This window comes from Ischnura elegans, chromosome 11 (genome assembly GCF_921293095.1).
Source record: "Ischnura elegans chromosome 11, ioIscEleg1.1, whole genome shotgun sequence".
NCBI lineage: Eukaryota > Metazoa > Arthropoda > Insecta > Odonata > Coenagrionidae > Ischnura > Ischnura elegans.
Window position 1 is genome coordinate 65791740 of NC_060256.1, and position 21583 is coordinate 65813322.

The 21583-nt window shown below is 38.4% G+C and overlaps 1 protein-coding gene across 1 annotated transcript; it reads left to right on the forward strand.

The window, feature by feature from the left end:
* Positions 1-1219: 1219 nt before the first annotated feature.
* Positions 1220-5279, forward strand: LOC124167645 (zinc finger protein 512B-like). The gene is made up of 2 exons (XM_046545626.1): positions 1220-1231; positions 3900-5279. The coding sequence occupies exons 1-2, from the start codon at positions 1220-1222 to the stop codon at positions 4515-4517; spliced, it is 630 nt and encodes a 209-aa protein (XP_046401582.1). The 3' UTR covers positions 4518-5279.
* Positions 5280-21583: the final 16304 nt, after the last annotated feature.

Here is a 21583-nt window from a genome sequence, read left to right on the forward strand (position 1 = left end):
TAGGAAAAGTGGATTTCACTCTTGCCAGTACAGCTTTTGTAGAGATTTTTCAAGTTGTTTTTCAAGTGCAAAAACCTGGGGAAAACTGTTGAATTCATTTTTCAAAACGCGGAAGTCCACTTTCTTTTAATCCGGAATGAAATGTTTTTAAGTGTTTCTTTTGTTGCCACTACAGTTGTGGATCCGATTTTTTTATTATGTTTAAATATCGTATAGTCCGACGTATTTATTTCTTGAGATATGTTCAAGTGGAGATTTGGTAACTTTCGACGTTCTCAGAGAACATATTTTTTTTGCGAAGTTTGCTCAATGGACTTGGGTACTGTTTCGGAATTCGCAGCCTCAATTGGCTGCATCGATTCCAAGGACTACTGCAGTGCGTGCACACTTTTAACGAAATATTTGGTAAAATAATTAATTCCTCTCTATTTTCAATTACGTTTTGGCATTTATCGTATTTTTTTGTGAGAATAGAGTTAGCATTGCACAATTAGCATAGGAAACCATGTCTCAGTAGATGCTGTGTTAAGAAATTTAACAGTTTGGTTTTCTACGACTTAACCTTTGATCGTCCACTAGTTTTAATACACTTAATCACTTTCTTACGAGTTATGAAACTAGTCGATGATTTAAGTTTAAGCTGCAGAAAGGAAATTTGTTATTTATTCTAAATAAAAATGTAATTTTGCGAAGTTAAAGCCTCAACAATTCAGTTAATCGATTCCATGACTCGTCCAAGTATTGCAGGTTATTTACGCAAGCGTTTTACCATCAATTTTAATTCCCGTTTATTATTGCTTACCTATGGAAAACCGATTTCGAAGATATTTACGTTTTTTACGTAAAATATGACATTCGGATTTCCCTGCAGTTCGCGAATAACTCCCAAGCCATCACACCCAGCCCGTGCAATCATGAAAATGGAGGATTTCTAAACGTACGAAATGACCCTTAGGAAACCTCGCTGTCACGGACTCCGGACTTCCGGAAAAGAAAGTAATTTGTAGCGGGGGTGGTTTTGTTGTTTTGGGAAGATCGGGGGAGAGTTTCGGGGGGGGAGCGGGGCAGGTAATCCCTCCCCCCTATACGAGAGAAAACCTTCCGGCGGATGTGGAACAATCTACGCGAGCTATCTTGCTATATAAGTCGCCGTTCCCTCAGGCAAAAGGAGTCACTCTCTATTCATACCTTGTGCAGCGTACTGCAATAACCCGTCGCGATGAATCTTACGGTGAGTAAAATGGGCTACCCTCTCTCTCTCTGACTTTATCGTCAAGTGTGTTCCTTGTTTCTCTCACTGCTCTCCAGCATTCTCCTCCGTACCTATGCATACAGACTTCCGGGTGCCACTACTTTCTTTAATATATCCTCGTTTTTTTGCCTCCTTTTTTCAATAAGCAATCAACGGATACTGCATATTGGAGGCCCAATTCCATCCTCTAGACGGCTGATTTCTCTAGCCACATCGGTCGTATTTTAATCGGCTTTCGAAAATGCGGTGATGAATATTTGTGGTATAATATTTGCACTGAATTGTTGAGGCCTTTACTTTGTAGAATTCCATATTTTATGGTTGAAAGGAAATTTCTTAGCTTTTCTACAAAAACACACACTTTATTGCCGACTAGTTTCGGTTACACTGTACCATTTAGTATAATATTTGTCATTGCGAGAAATTTAAGAGTATGAATTTGCTTTATCATATCATTATGAATGAATTTCGGGTAATACACCACATTATACCTAATTTCCCCGCGAAGCTCGAGATTTGTTCGTCAGCGACACGAGCGGCGACTTTTGTAAACCCATTTAAATGCGTGGTGGATGACAACACATGTGGAAGGGTACTTGAAGATCCTCATTTGTAATATTCATGCATACAGATTGACAGGTGCCACTATTTTCTTTTATTTATTATATTTTTTTGCCGCTGTTTTCAATAACCAACACTTCATAATTTTGCTTAGCTTTTTTTTACATTTATTACTTTCTGTCCATCTTCCTTCTAACATTACCTTTCATCATCATCACCGGTCAGTAATCCTAGGATTGGTTTGATGCATCTTTCCCCTTAATTCGCTCATCAGCTAATCTTTTCACACCTACATATTTCTTCTTTTCCACATTATTCTTTACCAGTTACTTATATTTTGTTCTAGGACTTTCTTTTCCGTTCTGACCATCGACATGTCTGTCAACGATTGTCAACAGTTCCCTACATAGAAACCGTAGTTAAACGACTGTATTGAAGGAATTCCATATCACTGATCAACAATCCTAGGAATGGTTTTACGCAGCTCTCCACTCAATTCTCCTATCAGCTTATCTTTTCACACCTAGGTATTTATTTCCATTACCCCATAAACAGCACATTTACGGACTTTACAATGGGGAATTGACAATTAACAATAAGGGACATTCACACACGCCCATGCCCTGGACAAGGGTAACTTAACCAGGCGGGACTCGAACCCGCGACCTTCGGTTTGGCCAGCGAAGACTTTACCCCACCGCTACCGAGGCCGGCAATTTCTTCTCTTTCACCTCCTTCTTAAGTTGTTCCATATATTTTGTTCGAGGTATTCCGTTTCCGTTTTTGCCATCCATTTATACCCTGATGATTGCCTTCATCAGGCCGTCACGTCGCAAAATATGGCCTATTAGGTTGTCCTGTCTTCAAGATTTCATGAGAACTCTCTTCTCTCTTACTCTTCTTAGGACTTCCTCATTACTAACATGTTCGATCCATTTCATTCTTATCATTCTTCTATAGCACCACATTTTGAAGGCCTTGCTGTCCTTACTTTCTCCAATGCTGTAATTATTTTCACCTTTACATCACCAGAGCCTTGCAAAACAGGAACTTCCTAGCCATAATTCGATTTTACAATTTCACAAATTTAAAAAATAACACGTAATAGTCTACTGAATATTAAAACAAAATTTTGATAACAGCTTTAACATCTATTGATTTTTTGAGCTCTCGCACCATTTTCTTATTCGTGTTCACTGTGGGGTAGACACATTGTTTTCATTTTATTCTTCCTTAGTCTTACTTATTCCTAGGCTCAGACATAGCGTTGACGGTTGAAGATTTTTACTGTTTGGTATCCGTCCATTAATTTCTATGCATGATTTTTTCCTCAATTTTTCCCGCTCAATACGTTCCCTATCCTTTTAAAGTTATTATCTTCTAAATAAATTTTGCTCTTTCCTTCATTTTTTTAAAATCAAATGTTGATAAGATACGAGAAAATGTTCGGACACAATCCTATTTCTATGATTTCCATTTTGTATATCTTAGGATCAGGAAATATTTCTCAAGTAGTGCCTTTGTGTGTTTAAATCAATGCATTAGTATTTAATTTTGAATAATGTTAATTTCACTAAGAAATTGTTTGAGGCAATAACGTGTTATCCAAAGAAATAACAAAGTTCTCCAGATTACATACTCAAATTTTGTCGGACCTAATTTATATTCTTCTGCTATATTGCGGGCACACAAGACGCGTATAGCAGTAATGATGAATTGGTCAACGGAAAATTGACAGAATTAAACAATTTAGGTTTGGCTTATTACTAATTTTACACAGAATAAGGTTTTTAAAACGAAACATTTATGTGCATTTTTAGTTATTTTATCTCATGGCTATTAGAGTCCAAATCAGAAATATTTTTACAAGTTTCAGCTTTATACGACAACTGAGCAAAATTGCCATTTTATCCAATGTAAATTGGATACTCCAATTGGTTTGACCCTCTCTGGACCCACCACTGTCGCTATTCCCTATTAAGTTGGTGTGTAGAGCTCGTTTGGAGTGAGGCGTGCCTCACTGGAAACTGCCTCGCGTTCCCCAAAAAGAGTCTCTAATCATTTCTTCCATCTCCTGACTCATTAGACGTCCTTCGTCGTACTACTAGCCTGCGTCCTCCTCTCAGCGAAAGCAGAGGAACCGGAGAAGAAAGGCGGAGAGGACGCGAAGCCCGGAAGCAAGCACGGAAAAAGAGGCATCTACGACTTCGGCTACGGAGCTCACGACTTCGGAGGTCACGATCTCACCCAGGGACACGTGAAGACCATCACGATCACGAAGAAAGTCCCCTATCCAGTGCCCAAACCCTACCCCGTCACGGTGGAGAAGAAAGTTCCCTATCCAGTACCCCACCCCGTTCCTTACCCCGTGGACAAACCCTACCCCGTCCACGTGCCCAAGCCTTACCCTGTCACGGTGGAGAAACCCTATCCGGTGACAGTTGAGAAACACGTTCCGTACCCGGTCCACGTACCGGTCAAAGTCCCAGTGGCCCAACCCTATCCCGTCGAAGTGCCCAAGCCTTATCCGGTGGTGGTGCACAAGCCGATAGCAGTTCCCGTGCCGAACCCGGTGACCATTACTAAGCCAGTGCCCATATACGTGCATCACGGAGGCGAGCATGGAGGCTATGGTGGTGGTAGCAGCACCGGAGCCGGAGGATACGGAGCTGAATCCTCTTATGGCTACGGTGGAGGACACTAACCCCCCCCAAAAATAGACATCTCTCCGGCATTATAGGAGCTTATTGTGTGAAGTTTTGAACGCGTATTGTTACCATGAAGCCCAAGCCCGAGTATACCTCGGGATGTGTATTCCCCGCCAGAGTTGAGCTCGGGCAGTCACGTTTGATTTCGTGGAAAAATATTCCACGGATTTCTCCCGTTCCCCAAATAGGTAACCTGTTTCTTTTATTATTTGGTCTTTCTGTATGAAGATTACTACCATTTTGCAGCTCCTAAATATATTTACTTCTAAATATACTGGACTTTATAAGAAAAATGTCAAAGACACTGGGCTTCACACAACCTGCACTTGAAAATACCACGGGATTCAAAGTGTTAACGGTCCCTGTGAATTGAACGACCCATTATACTTGGAGCATCACGATGTTATCTTATCAACAGGATGGAAAAGTTAGATAATCCGGTGTACATATAAAGTATATGTGCATTAAATGGTTTTTACGTGTGTGTGTGACTGCATCGAATACAATTTCCCTGTAATCCGTCATAATTACGTGTAAAGAGTAGTTAACGGAGGCGAGCACGGAGGCTATGGAGGTGGCAGCAGCACCGGAGCCGGAGGATACGTAGCTGAATCCTCTTATGGCTACGGTGGGGGACACTAACCCCCTCATCCAAAAATAGACATCTCTCTAAAGAGTAGTTAACTTGTCTGCCTAGTCACCACCACTGCTGTATTTTTTATGTTTTATCATAGCATGTTTTTTTATTGTAGGTTGAACTAAGAATGGTCAAATAAATTTCCTTCTATATTGCTCTACCATGTTTTAATATAAATATAATCGCAAGGATATCGCAGTATTACGAATTTTTTATTTTATAATTGATTCTCAAACAGTTGCCATTGTTAATTTAGTGTGTTAATGATATGAACACCTAAAATTTAAATCTATTGGTATTATTTAGGATATTTTAGTGAAGTAACTGGCTCTTCTTGCTGATGTTACTCGTTTGAAAAATTTCTGCAGCATGCATTTTGTGCTATTGCAATTTTGTGGACTGCCTACTCAATGGGTTTGTCGTTGTTACTTGTTTCGTGGCATTTTAATTGTACATGTTGTCTGGATAAGCAGCTTTGAGTAATGGAGAAGAGAAGATAAAGGAGACTGTCAGCCTTTATAACTTTATAAATGTGTAAGTGTTGCTTCGTCCTTTGATTTGAATATTTTGCTTGAGCATTTTTAGAAACCATAAAGTGCCCAGAGTTTTAATGGTGAGGTTTACGATTTGCCTACTCAGATTAGTATTTGTCATCATCTTTCCAATAGAAAATATCACCCGCAATGGACACGAACCCTAGTTTCCCAGCTACTAGCCAAATTTTGGTCTTCAATTTATACAATGACATATATGATGTAAGGTGCTCAACATTTGTCGAAGCATTCATTATAAATCATCATAAGTATCTATGCATCAATTCTCATCTTTTACAATTCCTCAGCTCGCCTTTTTTCTTGAACAAGAGGAGTCAGCACCACGTATTGCTTGCTTATTAATGAATTTACCAAAGAAGGAGTAAAATTTGATTTTTTTTTCTTTTTTCACGAAAGCTATATCTAACTTCATTGCAAGCAAATATAGGCGCTAGCCGTTTCCTCGCCTTAGTCCTCGTTTCCATGCATAAATATCTCTCCTCGGTTATTTTATCGGCCAATGTGCCTTTATTAATGAAGTGTTAAGAAAAGCGCATTAATTTCCAAAGTGAAACCATCTCCGTAGTCTCCATTTTTATCTATTCACTCATTTTGACATTCATTTTTTCCCAGAAAGGTCCCAAATTAAAAATTGAATGCCTTTTTTAAAATCGTAATCAAATAGTAATGGGTCTTTATGCTGAAAAATTCCGCTAAAATGTTGTGAAACTTCCGCCATTTCCTCGTAACTGTTGTCTAATATTTTAATCAGGCAATAAGGAAGCTAATTTATAACTGTGTATCCTGATAAAAATTGTGTCTAATCATGAAAAGAAGGAAGATTGGAGGTATTCCATAGGAATTCCGGAGAAAAATTTAATTACATTTCAAAAAATTTGAAGGCTGAGGAATCCAATTCATAATTATTAATGGGAATATTGATTTGAAACGGCTTCATAAAAAGACCTGTAAAAACTTCATTTTTTTATCTAGTGGGTAAAGTGATTTTTTATATAACGGTTAGCTAGTAACACATTTACTCAGCCGTATTATATGGGAGCCTATAAACTTGGTTCGACAATTACCGACAATTTTTTAATATGGTATATTTATCGTTTAGTACATCTATCGTTTTGACCATGTATAACTGTCTAAAAGGTAAGAAAACGGGGATCTGGTGGCTAGAGTGCTGGCTTCTTACCCCATGGGCGTGGGTTCAAATCCCGGCGGTGGCAGAGAATTTTCAGAGATCCCTGCTTGAATGTTCTGTGGAGGAGTTTTCGAGCGCAATGTGCTCCGTCCGTCGGATGGGACGTTAAGCCGTGGTCCCCTTGGCGCCTTTCGTTGAGAGCAGGCTAATGCCGCCGCCGGGTATCTCTCCACCCTTCATTCCATGCCCTAGCTTCACGGCGCAAATGACCTAAGTTTTCGGTCGCCTCCTCCAAAATTCCACACCAGCCGTAATAAAAAATATAAATAGGTTAGTTATGAGAGACGCATTTCACTTTCCATTCAGCGGAACACTTTGAAAGCGCAGCATAACGGTTTACGCGATTCCAAGAACTGATGACCCCGATGAATTGATGATTCGCTAGATAATCTTTAGCGTGAGAAATATTTCGGACCAGGAATCTCGTTCTTCGGAAAGTGGAAAACCAAGTAGATTGATCCAAAGGTCTATGAACTGCGTTTGAGATATAAAATTTCCAAAATTCTCAACAAGAGACTGACCTAAGGTAGAACATCAGTTTCGTTTTGGAATTTCGCCAGTATATTTCGTATGATTATGCGTTTTCTCGCTGTTTTGAAAGCGGCGGATTATCTGATTGGAACCCGTGATTTTAAATCCATCTTAGTATACCCGAGGTTTTGTAAACTTTCAACTTTCTACCCTCTGTATGCGTAGGTAATGTGGTTATCACGATCTTAAGGATCACGATAAGGCTTTTCACTGCTAAAATTTTCTAAAAATCTTGCTCTCTTCGTTCGGTTGAGTTTCTAGTGAAAGTGTTTGCGCTCACTTTTATAGCTATCGTGAGGATTTATATCTGAATAGAAGCCAGACAGTTAATAGCAAATTTATTGAGATTATCCAAGAAATATGCATCCCTACGTTTAAATTTATTTTTTTTTTTTAAATATAACCGTTGAATCAACGGCATAGCTTTAAGTGGTCACCCCTGCAAATGCTAACAATGTTGTGAATATTATGTGAGCTATAATCATAATCTTGCCCTGGTTTCAAATCCAGATGCTTAGGGTAATTTTATTGGTAGTTCTTTAGTATAAAGTCATAAAATTAGGTTATAATTTGGACAACAAAATGAGCTAATGTAGAAAAGGGGAAAATTGAATTGGGAGTAGGTAGTGAATCAGCTGTCATCTTCAATGGTCAAAGCACCAAGTGTAAGGGATTTAGGCAAATTTAAATTCCGGCAACAGAGATCTTCCTCCATAGAATTCCCTCACGACAGAATCCCATCAAAGTCCGTCCCCACTCACTTTTATATTAATACACATCACTTTCTTACTAAATAAATTCATTTAGAAACAAAATAAATAAGTCAAATATTAAATGTGTATGATATAAGATCTCCTTATTTTTATTGCTAGCCCACGATATTTCTGCGTTTATATCGCCATATTTAAGCCAGAGTAATCTCGGTTCTCCGAGTTAGCAATGATGTGAGAATGACTGAAATGTCAACTTGGATCTAAAAGATTTGTCACTTATTAGTATTAATCACTTTAATTATTTCAACTCCTCCCACGACAAGTACATATTCGGATACTTCGTGATTTTCATCTTTAATTGTCAACAAGGTGACCCAACGAAAAACCAAAGGAAAGTAGAACGAAGTATAGGCATACGGTTAATATTTATTTTTATCAGCGGCTATTAACCAGCAACAAAATTACAGTGATGATTATCGGAGTTTTCTATGCATAATTTGCTTCGATAGCAGACTGGAGATGATCCGACAAAACGGGGATTGTGCTCGACCTAACGGAAAATTTTGGAAGTTCATGGCTACTCTTAATGAACACCTCATTCCTAGTTAAGAAAGTCAGATGTATCGTAATTCTCTCCCGGGGAATTTTGGCTTGGCAACTTTTGCTGCATTTTCTCCCGTGCCATAAAAGGGAAAGGCGTGAAAAATTGCCTCTAATTGAAAGATTAAAGGCCGCTGCGGACTTCAAAGAGAAGGAAAGAATGAATTTATTCAGAATCCCATTCCTCTTTTCTGCCCCTCAATTACCCTTCGCACACGTCAACCCTATTTCGCAAGTAAAGGAGGAATACGTCCCGCGGAAAAGTGTCTTTGTTCGCATTAATGGGGATCATGTGTCACCGTTTAAAAAACCCTTAACCGCGATCCAAAAACCGCCTTAATGTTATCTTTTGCATCCTCCCCTGAAGGAATTCTTTTTTAACCTTGGGAGATGAAGCGATTAGGAAGGGGTTGATAAAAAATTGTCACCAGAAGGAGGGGGATATAAGGTGTCAAATTGAACATTGGCTCCTTCTTTCCCCTCCGTAGGAAAATCCCTCGGTCCCTGTTCCATCATTCAGTCTATCACCGCTTTTGGGGGGGTTGAATATTTGGAGGAAGGAGGAAGGCCAGCAGTTGTGCTGGGTGGGAGGATAGGGAATGGAGAAGTAAAGTTTAAAAGGAATAACTCTCCCCTCTAATTAGCGCCAGACAATTCCCCCACTTTGAGTGAAAGGAGAGGGATGGAACAAGGGAAAGAAGAAGTTAAAACAGCCTGCTCTCCCCACACGTTGAAAAGCGAAGACGAAGTACGAGGGAAGAAACCCTGGGAAGAAATGGTTTTCAAAAAATAAGATTTTTCAAAGTTTTTTTTTTCGTCTTTCCTCCAGCCAGCACCGTAATTTTTTTCCTTCCGTAGCAGAACCAGGGTTAGGGCGAGCGGTTGAAGGGGGGGGGGGGGGAGTGAGGTGAATTCAAAATTCTCATTACTGATTCACTTATGCCTCATTTATTCAGGGAAAAGTCTCGTGGAATGGCGAGAAAGAGGGAGGCTTAGGGAAGGTGAAATGGGGGGTTGGTTTAATGGGATGGGACCCAGACTCCCCTAAAGAATAGCTAGTAGAGAAAAAGCGTTGCTAATGCAGGATACTTGACAATCCTGAATTTATAATACTGTATTCTGTTTCTGTTCTGCGATCCATCAAACGGCCTGGTTGGCTGACCAATCAAAATCTTCCAGATACAAGCAATCAGTTAAAGCTTCACTTAGATACAAAATAAGTGGCATGCGAGTTCACTTAGTGGAATGGTGGCATGATTGATTAAAAAGTAAACTTTGCTTTATTCTACACAGTATTTATTACAAAACTCAATTGATTTCGAACTAATCAGGTCATTATCAAGAGCTAAGGTACAACTCTTGATAATGACCTGAATAGTTATCAAGGGGTAAGGTTCATCTCTCGATAATGACCTGAAAAGATCGAAACTGGTCGAGTTTTTTAAACGCGAAGTTTCGTAAATACTGTGTGGAATACAACAAGCTTACCCTCTAATCAATCTCGCATAGATAGCTTAAGGGCAATTTTCCTAAGAGTTTCCTAATTTGCGTTTGGGAACGTTGATAATATGATTGAAGGAAGACAACTGGGTGGTTCTAAATAAGTAGAAGAGGTCATTTTTTTCATTTTATAATAACACACCTACCTCTAACACCCTGAGCCCCGTAAAGAGCACGCGACTGCCGTTGTTAAGATATCAGTTGTGACGCATATACACCGCTTGACTAAATTTATTTCAAGACTTTCATTCCCTTTATTTTCTACGTAATAAAAACGGTTCAGCAAATCAGTATTATAATGTATGATCCATACTAAGCTCATTGGTGCTTAAGACGTCAGTGACCGGAGGTATTTTAACCGGGGGTAGTCTAACCTTTAATCAGAATTTTTATTGCACTATCAACACTGGATAAAATTTGGAAAAATTAAATGATGATGGAATATAGAGAGATATGTGTCCCTCAAAATTGATCCATGCATCCACCCTTACCCATATCTTGGTGAGGCTCATGCATATAAATTTTCAAATGCTATTGGAGTAGGGCTGGATTATCCAACTAGATAGCTGAGTGTTTTTCCTGAGAGAAGAAAGGATGGTTTGAAAGAGAGAAGAGTGAGTTAGATCTAATTGTGAATGAACCTTCAGATCTTTGACAGCTTCTGCCCTCGCTAATATATGGTATTTGGAGAAGGTGACCGACAGCTGAGTTCATTTGCGTCATGAAGGAAGGGTAAGCAGGAAAGAGTGGAGAGAGACTATCGTCGCCATTTGCATATTCTAAAGTAAAAGCACCAAGGTTACCATGGCTAAACGTCCCATACAACGGACGGAGTGCTGTACTTGACGTGTCCTTCACTAAGCATTGTAGTAGGGCTCTGTCACTGAATATATCTGCCCCTGTCGGGATTTGAAACGTCGCTCACTGGGTGGAAAGGCAACACACAAGCCACAATAACATCCTGTTACCCCCCTTCTCCCCCCGCCTTCCAATTTCTTCTCACAATTCAAAAAGTATTCAATTCAATAAAATCATGAAATCGTTTCGCCATACTTTATGTCATCCATCTAAAATATAATGAAAAATGAGGGAATACAAAATTCAATCCTTATATTTTTAAGTTGAAAATTTTTATTCTTACTTGATCAGATTTTAGAGACAAACCCTTCAGAGTGTAGCGAAAAACTAATATTTGTTGACTCTAATTTCAGTATGCATCTCGAAGACAAGGAGTGACGAGCGATCGAATAATTCTTATTGTTATCCTAGGCGGAGATATCATGGAATTCTTGCGCAAATGGGATGCAGGAAGTGAAAAATGCTGAAAAATGCATGGGCCAATTTAAGCTCTCCCAAAAATTGCCCCGTGCATCCGAAACCAATATCTTCTCACGAATGTTCATGCATCTTAATTGACAATTGGATGAGGGATGGGTTATCTATCTAGGAAGCTGAGCATTGGTCGCCAAGAGAGGAAGGGAATGGTATAGATTGATACGACCGAGTTGGGGATGAGACTTCATTCAGATCTTAAACAGCCTGCCCCGCCTTTCGGGTCGAATTGCCCGTGAAAAAAAGAAGGAAAGAGAAGGCCGAAAAGAAGTTCTCTCCCTTTAATTCCGGAAGAAGTTTTCGAGAATGGATTTCCGACCATCTCATTAAGGAGAAGTCAACCTCATCCCTTTCCTTTGCTTCTCCCTCTATCGTTCCTCCTGGACCGAGCTTTTTCACAGAACTATCTTCAACTCTCCCGCATGTTCCCCATTCTCCTCCACTTCCTCCTCAATTTCCAGACCTTTTTCTGCTCTCCTACCCCTCCCTCATCTACTTCATCCCCCTGTATAATCCCTCCTTTGTGCCCTGGACCGTTTTATCCATCCCTATTCCGTTTTTCCCTTTAAATGAAAAATCATCCGTCGATTAGAATGTGCCTTCGTAATTATTCGGGCATAAGTTCGGAAAGTATAAGCTTCGAGAGGTTGGTGGAGGTTCTTTTTCCCATCCTCTCCCATTATTTCTTTCATGATCTCTCATCCCTTATCTTCCGACAGCTTCTCAAGATGCATAAAGATGAACCCTATTACAAATAAAGAGTGGTGTCTCGTGTTTTTTCAGAGGGAACTGATGTAATGATATTTCCTGAGAGGGATTACTTAGTTCATTTTAATGAGTTTTGAATGAATCAATATTATTTTGTGTTGTATTTTAATTTTTTGAGTGAGTGATAATAGGCTTTGCTGAAGGCTTAATTTTATTCATTCAATTAATTTTATACACTGCCTTTTTTCCGATGGAGAAGAAGTTCTGTTTGAGTGCGACGGAAAACTTTGCATTAGAATTTCGAAACGACTATAATTTTGTAGAAAAGAAACCAAAAGGTGACCGAAACTATGGCCACAATTTGATGACGAAAGGGTTTGGTGAAAAATTATGCTGAGGCCAAATTTGGGAATATGAGCATTAAAGCACTAAAATTTGTACGTAAGGAATAGTTTTTCGTTATTTGTCTTAATAGTACGGCGTTTTTGAACACTGTCATTATAGTAATAAAAACTTAGAATAATAGAAAGTAAGTAATTGTGGTTAGCTACTTCAATCGATAATTAAAGCATAAAGAAATAATAAACTCCAATGGGGTAAAAATCTTCCTTCTACACTCTTAAACAATCTCCTAACCACCTTCAAAAACTCACTCTCTGTTCTATTCCATGATATAGTATTTATCTTTTTTGTGGTGTGCTACATTTAAAATACTGCCGTTCGCTTAAAAGATATTAACACAATCTGCTTGTTAAAACTGCAAAGAATCAATAAAATAACATGAGAAAAACTCAATCGTTTATATTTCTGTTGGTAACAGCGGCGTAACTGGGAATATGCTTTGGGGGAATGAGGAGTCTGTGGGGCGATCCCCCAGGCTACGATGTGTGCGGATAATGTTTTTAAAAGTGACATGCTTGAGAATAAATTTTACATCATTTTGTCTCTTTAAATTGTTCTTTAAGCAGATGCAGTTACCTATTATACATCAAAATTAGATAAAAGTTTTTGATATCTTTTTTTCTTTGAGGCTGCGTCGGGGGATCTATTGCCTCATTCCCTCATGGTTGGAACCAATTATAATTCTGATAAGCCTATGGTAAGAGTACGTCAAAATCAGCCAAGGAGCCGCCACCCCACCTCAAATGTGTGCCCCGGTGTATGAGTTTCAGCCAATATAAATTTCGTTAAAAACTCTACTACTGTCAAGCATTCATTATTCGATATGCTAACTAAAATTACTGGAAATATTATATATCCTAAAACATAATATTCTCCTTGAATTAGATTAATTTTGCAGCTGAGAGGCATCGAGCAACATCAGGTCCAAAAAGATCATAAATTGCATTAGCGGCAACAACTACGATATTTAGGTGTAACTCACAGTTTAATTAGGTGTTTATAGTGGCAATATAAGGAAAGGACCACATGTTAACTAGTTAGAAATGGTGCCTGGTACAGTTTTTTCCTCGGATGTTATTGAGTCGCCAGTATTGCATGGAGAGTGTCAAGAAACACCGGGAGTTAAACCAGAGGGCGGTGGGTGATTAGGGAGATTTGGTGTCTTGCCAGACGTATCCTTCTGCAGCAGAGGCACACCTCCCACAGCCTTCCAACCCCTCTCACCAGACGCGAGATGAGTGGGATATTTTCGCGAGGTTTTAGGCGAGGAAACAGCTTAAATTTTCACAACCTTTCTCCTGAATTTGGGCCTCTCCCCTGGAAAACTTCCAGACGGTAAGCGCCTCTGCTCCTGTGCAAATCTCGCATAAAAACGGAAAGGTCCCGTCTAGCTGATTTAATCAGGGAAATAGGCTAAAAGATTCCCTCCTCAACGACGACGGTAAGGCATCTAACCCTTGGCCATTCCTTTTTCCTTCCTTATACGTGTAAGCGGCAGAATAAACAGCCGTCGCATCAACCTTAATCTTTCCATCCGTTACTTAGTGACGATGTGGAGCAAGAAGCTAAGGAGTACACATTCTTTAGGTGAATGTGAGCTCACTGATTCACGGAAAAAAATCATCTTCGCGGCCGGTGAGAAATTAGGCGGGCACTCCCATTTTAGCCCTAGATTTTGCTATACATGTATCACGTGAATTAATTTTCTCTTGGAGTGTCATATTTCAGCATAACCTTTGATGTACTTCGGTTAGGCTGCAATGGCTTTTTTAGTTCCCGGTTTTTTCACTTTATTCCTGAGTTGAAACGCTCCTTGAATACCTATTTATCTCATAGTTATTGCTCGACTTTATAGCTAGTTATTCATTAATTTTTTTAGAAATTGTTTATCCACTTCACTATTGGAAATTTTAATTGGAAATCTATGGCACTGGTAACAGTTTTGCAATAAAATGTTCACAAATGCTATTGAAAAGTTACTTTTTACCTCGCCAGTAAATTCTTATTTTCCTCGCCACTAAATACCAGAAGAAGGCCAAAAACATTGGGGTAACTTTTTCCAGCCAAATAATTATGTAATATAGAATAGTTACTTTGATATAATGATTCCATGCACCTATTCATAAGATTTTAAAAAAGGTAAAAAAAACTCATTTCAGATGCTTTTTATGTAAAAATACACGGCGGTATTAGATCATTTTGAATTCTTTTATATATATATTTTAAGTATACGAAGTATATTTATATAAAACCTGGTGTTTGAAAATTTGTGATTTTTTAATATTTAAATATACTGGAAGAAAGGGAGTGTATAGAATTGAAACACCTCTTATTGGCTGTTAGCATTTTATGATATTGTAATATCAATTGAGTTTACTAAAATAAAATTTTCACAGAATAAACTACATGAAAATTGCTATGCAAAGTCTATATTAGTGTTTTACTCTATTATTCCTTGCGTAAATTTTTCCAGTAATACTTACGTTAATAAGCATATGAATTATGGAATATGTTCGATTTAGGGAAAGTGTGTACAACTATGTCATTGGAAATATATCTTACTACTCTATTATTCCCTTCCGTATCTGTGATTATAAATATTTTCTATTTTCACATGCTTTTTCAAACTTTATTTTCTCTACATGTAAACGATTTTGAAGTTTTCAAACAATTTTGACACACCAGCGTTTTATCAGTTTTGCCATTCGGCAAACAATTTTTGCGTTAAATGGAGGATTTACCCCTAAAATAAATCATTCATATATAAATCCGGGCACTAACATTTTTATTAGAATTTTTCTGGATTCAGCCTGCTCCGAGGTTCAACAGGCCATTTGTGTATTTCAAAAATCAATTTCAGCCCTGAGGCCATTCATTTGAAGCAAATACATCCCACTTACGGTGCTCAGTGGAGTGAAATACGGTGTGCAATTTTAAAATTCCATCAATTAAACCATACCTGATCGCATTTATGGGTGTTGCCCTTCCCACTCGACCGCGAAACGTGGAATGTTTTTTAGCGTCCCTCCGTAAAAATGGCACAACTCGGTTAAGCTTCGTGTCATTCAATTTGCATCGTCGGTGATTTGTCTCTCCACCCACGCGATTCGCCTCTATCTTTTGTCCCAAAGCAACAAGTACCACACCTCGTGCATTATGAGTCTCTGCCGGAAGATAAAGATGAGAATAAGTCACTATATCTTCATTCCGAAGGTGTGATAAAAATTGCATTCTCGTTTGTGAACATCTCATCATTCTCTCAGATCTGTCATCAAAATTTTTGTTAAATAATTTATTTTGGTGAACGTTAAGCAAACACAACACATCTCACTACCTCATTACACAAACTCAACCAAGATATCTGTGCTTAACATCACATAACAACATAACAAAACATTAATGCTAGAATTCAGTAAATAAAACTTATATATATTGTTAAATTTCACCAGTTAAACGTCGAAATAAGTGTAAATAACTGCTAAGTAACAAAGTTAAGTAGTTAAACTAACTATTTAAGCTAACTAGTAACTAACTAAGATTGCTCTCCCGGTTACATTTTTCCTGAATTTTAGATGGGGTTAAGCTATCCTTTTTCTTATTTTTACAGCTTGATCGGATCGTACTGCGCTTGTAGTGAATTTGAATATTTTTTATTTAAATTGTTTTACATTGGAATAAGGACATTGGAGAGGAATGTTAAGGGGAGCTGTTAAATTCAAATTCCCATCTTATATAACAGGTTAGTATGTTGAGAGGAGTTATGTCATTGTGCTTCATTTATTTGTAAATTAGTAGTTAACAGAGAAAGATGAAGAAAATAAAGACTTAAAGGGGACGTTTCACTCGCAATCGATAGGCCTTTTTTGGTGACGGATTATTTGCTCAAAACCTATGCTATCAACATGAAATTTCCCTAATATATTAATTATACCGTCGTCAACATTTGCCTTTATCTCCAATTTGCATATTTACTACTTAACTTACCTCTTATGAAGAGTAGGAGGGAAGATAACCCTCATAAAAACCTTGATAAGAAGATGGATCTACACTATGGGCAACATCTTCAGATATGATGGTCTGATGAAAACTATCGTCGAAGGGCAAGTAGATGGCAAGATCGGAGAAGGTAGTCCCGAAAAAAAAATGGAACAATTAAAGATGGATGTGAAAGGTCCTCTGCTTGCCCTAAAAATGTCATGGTGATAGCATAGGTTTACGTAAATAATTCGTCACCAAAGGTCGGGAGGGAGTTATGCGTTACCTCAAGTATCAAATGGCAAAATGGCAGTTTTTTTTAATAGATAACGAATGCCTTCCCATGTAGAATTTTATGTGAGTTACGTTTTTCAATTAAAGAGGTATTGAATAAGCCTGAATAAATATGTTTGATAGTGAGCTGTGATTCTTTACATGCAAAGTTGGTAGAAATTATACTTATTGATGGATTCTTGCAGGGTTCTCAACCAGGTTAACTCAGTCCCATAGGCCGATGTTTCGGAAAACGATTTGTATTCCAATCTCTCAACGTGTTACTCAATGAAAGTCCACGCAGAAATTTCACACTGACGTCGGCCTAAACGACTGAGTTAGTCCGGTTGAGAACCCGAGAAAAATTTATTTATATAATCCACCAGGTTAAATTAAAATCGATTAAATACCTACCTATTATCTTGTTGCTGTGTTTTACTGTTTGTGCAAGAATTTTCTCTGCGTATTGTAACAACTGGCCTTACATGTCTGAGGCAATGCGCCTATATTGTTGGCACCAGATTCCTTGTAACTCAATATCTTGAAGAGAGCGGTTTTAATTACTTACATGAATAAATGCAGTAAAAAGATCAATTTTTAAGTATTCATTAGTTATTTCTGCCCCGAAATTTTTTATCCATCTGTATGTTCCCAAAATGTCTGCTTTTTAGCGAGGTTTTTAAATTATTTGTACCTGTACTAAATAAATTCTGTCACTTTAATTACAAATTTACTTTTATTTATATTTTCTAGTTGGTGCAACGAAATATTGCTTATTCATTTATTATAATCGTATGCCATAATTGCAAAGGATATTTAATAATTTTATGCACCATATTATAAATATAAGATAAAAAATTTGTTTGTATTTTTATACGAACATTGGTTTGCATAGGTAGTTGTGTTACTTCCATTCCATAGGTGCATTTTACTTTTTACATTCATGTGCCATGTTCCTCCGATAGTAAATTTTAAACAAGACTTTTCTTCCTTTACAGGTAAGATGGCAGAGTGATTCAATTCTGTGGTTCTTCGAGTTATATGCTGGTTTTCAAAAAAATGTGAGTGTTTGATTTCAAAATTGCCTTCAAGCCATTTCCGAAAAAAAAAATAATATAAGACCCATTAAACTCAACTTTCTTCGGAGAGATGTCGTGAAACATAGCTAATGATAAACAAAGATGTCGAATGCCCACAATTTATTTACGAAGTACTACGGGTGATTCGATTGTTACAGAATCATCCTCAGGTACAAATAGTAACTATTTGTACTAGTTACTATTTGTACCTTAGGATGATTGTATAACAATCAAACCACGTGTAGTACTCTTTAAATTAATTGTGAGCAAACGATATCTTCGGTTATCATTTTAGACCCAGTTGATTTTTTCGAAAACTATAGCTTTCATAGTTGAAATTCCTTAGATTGAATATGAAATAGCATGTTTTCAATGCAAATTGGGAAATGCTTTGGCACTTCAATTATACAATTATAATTGGACCATTATGAATAGTTTATATATTCTCAGCTATGATTGACTGCCTTCATGACTGCCTAAGGTGACTTTGAATCTAATTCTTACTTGAAAAAAAAAACGGTTGCCTCTCAAGTATGAAGGTATATTATTCAAACGTATTGAGAAAATTTCATCAGATTTTAAGTTAGCTGTTTATGTAAAAGTGCTTAATTATGTACTCATATGCAAGGGAAACTACTAGATGAGCTGAAAATTGCACGTATTCTTTTGTTTTTCGGTTATTGTCAACGTAGACCCATTCCCAAGTTAAGAAAGATTTATTGCTTTCCCGGCGAATAGACTTCGTGATGTGTTCTAGGGATCGCCACCGGGTTAGGAACTGCATAACTGAGGACGTTTCGACGTCCGACTCAGCCATCATCCTCAGGGATATCAGTGCCGAGTGAGATTTTTTTCTTGATTATATAAAGTCGCTCTCGTGGTTTAGTGACTGCTGATTGGCTGTCATCAGAGGCGCGCTCTGATTAGCTGACTTGCTGGTGATTATTTCAACAAATTTTCACCACTTCACATCACCATCACGCCAGCCAATCAAATCGCGCAGCTGATGACAGTCAATCAGCAGGCACCTGACCACATAAGTGATTGTATGATAAAATCTCACTCGACACAGCCCTGAAGACGATGGCCGAGTCGGACATCGAAACTCCGGCAGTTATGCAGTTCCTGATCCAGTGGTGAGCCCGAGAAATCCATAAAATTTCCAATTTTTTTGATAGTAGGTGAAAGTCTTAGATTCTGCACTTACAATTAGTTGTTTAATTTTTTCTGTAGTAAAGTATTTCAAAGATATTGCGTTATTAATAAATTCATTCTTGAACTTTTTTAGATCAGCAACTGAACGATGATGCATTTCCATGATCACATGTCAAATAAATATTTTTTTAAATTATTTTTTAATATTTTAATTCTCTAAAGTGCATTTTATAATCTCCCAGACAATCTTGACATGTACGTCACCCTTACGAAACTTTTTCCATAAGATGATGCGCCAGCCTCTCACGGTCGTTCCTTTTGCGACAAGTTACTCGTTTTAATTTTACGCTGATTATATTTAGTAATTATCAGTGTAATTAGAGTGGGCTTTTTTAAACTTTGAATGCATTAATTAACAAAAAACTACCATAAATTATGAAAAGGTGTAAACTATTTTCGAACGTATTATCAACTGTTATCGATTAATGTTGATAATATTAATCTTAAATCCTTGCACCGCGTCCAAGCTTAAAGTTTCGATTCATTTTCGAACGTCTTAATTCCCTCAAGGAATAGCGAAAGTTTTATTCCAGTTTTCTATTTGTCCATTTGTGAATCAAGTAGTAGTCCCACCCATGAGCTCATTCATATCTACCTATTCCTTACGAACATTCGGTGCAGTGTCCTAATCTCGTACGGTACGAAAAATATCTTAGTGAAGTTTCTTCATTATGTACCTATAAGGGATGGGGGTGCCCGCTCACTATGGGAAATATTCGAAATGGGAAAAATTAGGAAATAAGTTAAGTTTTGTGTATTGGAAGTTGTTTAATAAATCGTACGCTAGGAAATGACTGGGGGACGCTAAGGTAATACCTCATATAGGCTGAAATTATGTGTCCTTACTTAAAAATAAATTATCTTACATATTACATCTACATAATACCCTGCAAGCCGCCTAATAGGCGTGTGGCAGGGGGTGTTAGGACACCAACCGTTTACAGCTAAAAAAATTAAGTGCTCGAACGAAGTTGGGACTAGCGTTTATTAAAGTCCTTTATGGTTCGGGGGAAAAACGAATTCCCATATCTATCCGTTCGGCAAAACATCTCTCTTAATTTATCGCTTCTATCGGACCTGGAAATATAGTGCGGCTCTAATATTATGCTCTCTGTGTCGCTCTTAAAGATATCCAATCTCAGTTCAAGCAATCTAAGCCTAGCGCGTAGCCTCCGGGTCTCCAATGGCTCCCAGCTTATTTCGCTTAACATCTGGGTAACACAGTCTGTACGCCCGTAGCAGTTTTTGACGAAACGGGGAGCCATCCTTTCTATTTTATTCAGTTCGCGGATTAAGCCTTCTGCACCGGATCCCATACGCTCGCTGCATATTCAAGGTGCGGTCTATTATTATAACATTGATCTATTATCGGTTCATAAGTTGTGCATAAGGATTTTTAGTCCAAGTATACCCGACGCAGAGAGAGAGGCACAGCCGAAGGGCCAAAATTGCCCGATTGAATTTGACTACCATTCGTAAGGCGCGAATGCATGGCGTCATCTAGGAAACGCTCTGGATTGGGACGAAACCAGTGTTTAGAGGTGCTGATGTTAGTCCCTTCTACCACTAGGGAGAAGAAAGGAATCGTGATGTTTGTCCCTTCACTTCACTTGGGGGCGTGGTACCCTAGTAGGCAGAGCACTGGGCTTCTGAGTACCGGGTTTAAATCTTGGGTCAAGCCTTTGGATTCGCATCAAAAATCTCGTAGTGCGGGATGGATCTGGGAAAGGAGCTAGCCCTCCTACCATGAATTTGCGAATTTCACTCACCTGTGGCTTAGGCCGAGATGAGCTTTACCCTTACGCATCGAAATTAACCTTCGGGGTAGAAAAACTGAGTGATAACCTCACTGATTGACTATGATTGACTATTTACTGATGTTATATTCACCGGTGAAGGATTATATGAAAATACTTACGGCAATCGTAAGTGGAGACATCATATTTTGTACTGTTAGCAAGGGGGCCGGATTGTTAATGCATTCTAGTCAAAGAGTGTGAATGTAGAGGGCCTTGCTTGATTAGCACCATATATTTAATTAGATAAACGTGGACATCTGATGATTTACCCATCTCCACATGCATTTTTCCCCTGAAACGATTGACGCACGTTCTTGCGGAGTAGACAAGTAAAAAATAAGTTCGGAGGGCGATCGTCCAGACGGTCTGATTGACGAGAGAAAGGAACGAAAGACCTCTTGTTTCGGTCGCAGTGAATGCCGGTATTTTGGAGCGTTCAGAACTGGAGGTGGTGGTTAGCTGTGAGGGGAGGATGGCGAGGTCGAAAAAGACAGCCAGGAGCGCCAGGAGGGAAGAGGGAAGTAATACGTGTTTCCTTTCACCGCGGATGACCCA